The sequence below is a fragment of the Hippoglossus hippoglossus genome, chromosome 14 (genome assembly GCF_009819705.1).
Source record: "Hippoglossus hippoglossus isolate fHipHip1 chromosome 14, fHipHip1.pri, whole genome shotgun sequence".
Taxonomy (NCBI): domain Eukaryota; kingdom Metazoa; phylum Chordata; class Actinopteri; order Pleuronectiformes; family Pleuronectidae; genus Hippoglossus; species Hippoglossus hippoglossus.
Window position 1 is genome coordinate 17672754 of NC_047164.1, and position 6000 is coordinate 17678753.

The following is a 6000-nucleotide window of genomic DNA, read 5'->3' on the forward strand; positions in this document are numbered from 1 at the left end:
TATATGAGGAGGCGCACCTGCTATATGTTTTTCAATGCTTGCTCTCATCCTCATCAAGAATAGTGAAGACACAGGACTGACAGGCTGCTGCCTGCAGACGATTTACAAAGATACTGGTTTATAAGCAACATTTACTTTAAATCTGTCGGTTTTATTAGTGATCAGATTATGTCTACACAGTGTAAATGTATGTACTTCTACATTAATTAAATCAGCACAATTCATATTTAAACATACCGTGTTAGTTAGCAGAGATAATGCGAAGTGCCAGTGAGAATAAAGACGGGTGAAGTTCTTGATGCAACAAGTAATAACAACATGATTTTGTTTAATGTTGTCCAGGCTGTGAACACATAACCCGGCTGCATAGCATATTCAGATATTTTGGAAGTGAGTCATGCTGCATCATCCCTATGAACCATTCATCACAGTTTATATTCTCAATAAGTAGAATTTTTTCTTTGCTAGTCTTTACATTTAATCCAATCGAAACAAATGTTTCTCAAAGCACATATTGAGCAATTTTAAGATTTTATGTAATCGTGGCAAAACAATGGGAGGATCGTTAATTTGCCAGCATGGGGTTTTTCAGCGTGTCGGTATATTTTCAAATACTGTAGATTTTTTGGCCATGCAGTACAACAGCAGGAGCAAATTTAAATGGCGACACTTTATTCTGGTGTTTACTCTTGTGAAATTAACATCACCCTCCGTTAACGTGCCTCGGTAGCGAAAAGCCTCCTTTGTTCCTCTTTTCCAGGCAGCAACTGTATATGTGGCCATAAGCTTTTCTGAGTGCAAAGATTTTGAACGCACGTGCACAGCAGGCACAATAAAGCTGGAGCTGAAATTAATAGGTACAACCTTGTGTACTGTACTGGATTAGAGCCGTCACTCGGGTTGTCAGTCACTGTTATGACGTTATTACTGTGTGGCCTTGCACAGGTCAAACCTCAGATGCTGTAAATCCAAACTATAAAATGGAATTATCCTATTTTTACTGATCCTATATGTTGTACAGTTATACAATTTTTTACCCAATGTTTGATTTTACATCAGTATCCCTGTAAGTACCCATGTCGTAAACATTTTGACTATTTCTATTCTGCTTAATATGTATTGTGGTTAAATGGAACCTATTATTTTCAATTAAATCTCTTGAGAAGCTTTGCATGATTCAAGATTCAAAAAAAGTCTTTATTTATGTTAAACTGCTTGTTATTCAGCGCGTCAGCTGAGCCGCTGACTGTAACAAGTAATATTAGCTCAGGCCTCCTTAAGAGGCCTCCTATAACGTGTACTATTCTCTGACTGGCAGAACATCCAGAAGCCTGCCGAGGGGCTTGTGAGCGCGCGGAGGTTTTGAGAACAAACTCTAAAACTAAGTTACAAGGAGTGGTAACTAATTAAAAAAACGGAACTGATTGGAAACCGCAACATCTCATGTTTGAGCCCAGATCTGATCAAGTATGTGAGAGGAGACAGTAAGAACGAACATGCACAGCAACGAAAAAATTACAGCATGGTGTCTTTGTTTGGCTAATATTATGCCCAGTTGCTGGTAAAATTTACTTTTTTAGAGAAAATTTGAAAAACTGAACATTTTAAAAAGCCTAATCGGACCAGTGCATATATATATATAGCACCTAATTGGTCCCTACTGACTAGCGTCAGTAAAACAATCAACCCAGATGACATAAACTAATGACGTCTCCCCCACGCCTTCCTTTTTTTTTTTTTTTGCAATTACCAAAATACCAGTATTCTAATGAGCGGATGTAAAAGATGCACAATTTCCAATAAAAGTTAATGGGGCAAAAATCCATTCCCTTTTCTAAAAATCAATACAATCACAGCCTCCGATTTGAATGTTTGACTGCTCTTCTCTTCCTGATTCTCGAGGAGCAGCCATCTCCGGCATGTGAAAAGACGCATGGTAAGGACCCGGTAGCAATAACTTCAAACCTACTCCCAATATTTTTCCACGGGAAAACTCTTCGACAGATTCCAGGGGGAGTGACTCATAAATACTGTATCGTTGTGAACAAACCTTGACTTGTAAACACCCTCGACAACAGCGCTCGAGCCCCCCCCCCACCCACCGCAAAATAACAGATGCGCTCACAACACATACCTCCAAAATCAGGCCTCAAACGGATGTCATATCCCTTCAGCAATTTGTCCACGGTGGCCTTGGCCAGAGACATTCCGGTGCTTCCAGTGGAGGAGCTGGGGGCAGAAAGCACAAGTGTAAGAGCCATTTTAAACACATAGACATTTTGTTTTCTCTACTGCACACCTACTGTAATGATTAATGCCTGAAAAAAACAGTAGTATGGCACATTGCAGAGGAAGCCCTTACATCAACATGGCGAGGCTTAGACAAAGGGGAAGAGGACATGTGCCTCCACGCTTTCCAGTTCACGTAAAACAAGCCGTTTTGTCAAAGCTTGCACCAATTTGACATCTCTCACTCTCAGCCTTTGTCAACTTCAGTTTTAATCATGCACTCTATGTTTTTTTCCCCACTTGACAACGATAGCACATTTTTAGTTCGTATTGGACATCCTTTTAAAAGCACACTGACTCTTGTGTTGCCATGAAAAAGGTTTAAAAATATACATTTCCCCCCCCGTGGCCCCACCTACAGTGCATCCAGATAATCAATCGAGGAGGTGTAATGATAATACACCTGTCCAGCTTATTATGGATGTCGCCCCTGACACGTGCATATATTGAAATAAGCTCAGGGTCACAGCGGAGGCCTCGCCGGTCTGAGCGTGGAGACAGACTATCCCCAGGGGGAGCGTAAAGCCCTCAATAGTCTGACTGACGCCTATAACATCGGTGCCATGACCTGCGTCACCTGACCGGCTGCAGCTCCACAGCTGAGGTTCCTTGTTACAGGGAGGGTGTCGGAGGAGAGTAAGGGGGAAGAGGTGGGTTAAAATTGCTCCCCTGATAGGAGCACTAGCCCTCGGCTCTGCCAGGGAAAGCACTGTTCAATTAGCTCACAGGCCGTGCAGCTGTTCATCAGGCTGGCCAGCGCCAGGACGTGTGGGCCTGACACCTGAGAGCATCATTACGAGAGAACACCACTGACACCTGGAACACATCACCAGATTACACCCCCCTCCCTCTTTGAATCTGTTATTGGGGAAGGGGGTAGTATGATAATGGGTTCGAAATGTCAAAAAAAAAAAAAAGAGTGCGACCCAGTCCTCGGCGAGCACTTAAATCTCATCACTGACGCCGTAGGTTACTGCAGGCGGGGATGAGCAGGCCACCGGGGCATTCATACGGTTATCAGTGGCTTCATCAGGCAAACAATAAAAGGGATTGATCAGGAGATTGTGACTGTGATGATGATCACAAAGGCTCGTGCAGTAAATCACACTGTAAACATCACAGGGGGCCTGTACGGGGGGAGAGCTTATTTAGAGAAAAGGTTACATGTTGATACCCAGGCTGTCTGATGATGATGATGATGATGATGATGATGATGATGATGATGATGATGGTGGTGGTGGTGGCATGCTGGGGGGATTTTTTGATTTTGATCATTTTATTTGGTTAATCTATAGAGTGGGCAGTCGAGATGATTACACAGATACGATCATTACTGTGCGTTTACACGTGAGGGAACAAATGTGGGTTGGCTCCAGCACCGTGCAGCCGTACATCGCTGCTTCATCAATCGATAATCGAATGATTGATTCAGTCCCCTCGTCATGTCGCCTGTCTGGGGGCTGCCTTTTAAGCAGGATCTCACTGACCACCACATGCATGCATTTTGATATCGGGAGTAGGTTACGATTCACAATAGGGCTCGATGCCGTGCACGCGCATGTTTTTACGCTCGCGCGCGCCACAGCTCGGTCTAATGGGGCATATATCGGCAGTGATGCCCCTAATAAGAAGGCCCGGGTACCCCGTTAATGCGATTTGCCCGATCTCAGCCCCTTATTGAGCGCTAATCGCGTCTATTGGTGTGACAGGTTTTTCTCCATTTCTCCTCCCAGCGACGTTTTCTTACCTTTGAACAAAGCAAACGAAGGACAAAGCCGCCAGAGCAGAGAAAATTCCACATAATTGATCTTCTTGACGACCCAACATCTCCACTAATCCTTCAGATATAGTTTCTATAATCCAACCAGTCCCGTGGTTCCTCCCAGAAAATGCCCCCAAAGTAAAAACTGGCAATCAAAAAAAAAAAAAAAGGATAATTGCCTATTTAAAAAAATGTCCAACTACCCTACATCTATACGCATGCGGTGTCTTCATTGAAATAAGCTTCTTGATTTATTTGTTTTATTTTGTTATAAAAGAAAAAAAAGAAATATTCTGGTAAACTGTTCCCCCGCTGTTTTTTCCCCAGCTATGGAAATCCGTGCAGGTCACAGAGCCCCTCGACCAACACCAGAAGATCAGACATCTTGCTCAGAGAGGGGGAAAAAAGCAGCTCGCACAATAGTTTTAAAAAGTGATGACAAGTCGTCTCTCTCCTTTGAAAAAGAAAACACAAGCATGAATGAGTGAGTGAGCAGCAGCCTCCCGGTGGATCAGATCGGCGGGTGAAATTTGCCGGTCCAAATCTGCAGGAGAGGCATGGTTCCAGCGGTGCCGCGGCGCCAGTCTGTTCCACAACGTGATGCCGTTCACAGATACGTGTTTGAACTGGGAACGCTGGTCGGCTGAAGAAGAAGAAGAAGAAGGGGAGCGGTGGGTTTAAAAAAAAAAGAAAAATGAAATCTTCATTCCCTTCTTCCTTTGTTTTCCTCTTCTTCTCCCCCCACCTCCACCGATGCTGCTGCTTGCTTGCTTGCTGCCGCTGCTGCTGCTGATGATGATGTAGATCAGCGCAAAGTCACTGAGGGGAAAATGCACATTGAAAAAGCACTGGGTAATATCTGATGCAGACGTCAGCGCAGGCTATATCACTCCTCTGGTGGAGAGAGAGGAAAAAAAATGAGATGCCAAAGAAATATGGATGGCCCCCTCTGATACGCAGGACGCATGTATCACAGGTTTCATATCAGAGATGCTAAGCCCGTCTGGAGGGGTCCACGCGCCTGCATGCGCTGTCCGGCATCTAAAGGGCGTTTAATGCTGTCCGCTCCTCCGCTGCTCCGAACATTGTCCAAAGAGACATGATCGGGGGAATCTCTCTCTCTATTTCTCTCCTCCTCCTCCTGTTTTTTTTCCCCCCCTTCCTGATTGTTAGTGGGAATTGAAATAGGCTGATGTTCAGTTTTGGGGGAGACGGGGTAGTGGTGGTGGGGGGGGGGGGGGGACACCTAAGGTGAATTCCTTAGCGACAGCCTGTCCATGCGCTCAATTGTCTGTCTATTCTCCATGAACACACACATTAGCATGCTGCGAGTGTGTGTCGGTGCGTTTTCATCCACTTTGGCACATCTTTTTTACGCACGCATTTTACGCACAATATTTTATCCATTCAAATGTCGAAAAATAAAGTGTAAACACATATTTGATTGCTTTTCGTTGTAAACCATAAGCATCCTTACTGGAATATTGCAAACACCCGCACGTCACACAATTCAAGAATCACACGAGCCCTGTGTTTTATACAGAGGAGGAGGTTTTCTTCAGGGATCTCTGTGCTGTCCAGTTGCTAAGCAACCCCAGCCAGCACTGATGCAGTTGTGGTGATTCGAAGGCTATGCGCAAAGGCTCATTTAAAGGAGTAGACCCGATGCTGTCACCGCCATGGTGTCAGTGGGACAAAAGCAGACATGCAGCCAAGGCACCACACAACCATTTCTGCTATGATGGCTTTACAATAAGAAGTGTTAAAAAAAAAAAGGAATGTGGCCTGTCAGGGGGCATCACACTCTCTACTTTCTGCTTCATCATCATTGTTCTCCTCCTCCTCATCCTCCTTATCATCATCATCACCATCATTGTCAGGGCCACAAGCGCTGTGACACACCACCGAGTCAATCAGTCTATAGCCTCACTTTATGTTGAGCCCAGCAG

At 44.5% G+C, this 6000-nt stretch overlaps 1 protein-coding gene across 2 annotated transcripts in view; it reads right to left on the reverse strand.

Annotated features, from left to right (window-relative positions):
- Positions 1-5207, reverse strand: part of gabrb4 (gamma-aminobutyric acid type A receptor subunit beta4) — a 60290-nt gene extending 55083 nt beyond the window's left edge. For both annotated transcript variants that reach the window (XM_034606844.1, XM_034606845.1), the window contains exons 1-2: positions 4037-5207; positions 2135-2229 (exon numbers count right to left, since the gene is read on the reverse strand). In XM_034606844.1, coding sequence (XP_034462735.1) covers positions 2135-2229; positions 4037-4116 — 175 coding nt within the window. In that variant the 5' untranslated portion in view covers positions 4117-5207. The remainder of the gene's footprint in view (positions 1-2134; positions 2230-4036) is intronic.
- Between the last annotated feature and the right edge of the window lie 793 nt (positions 5208-6000).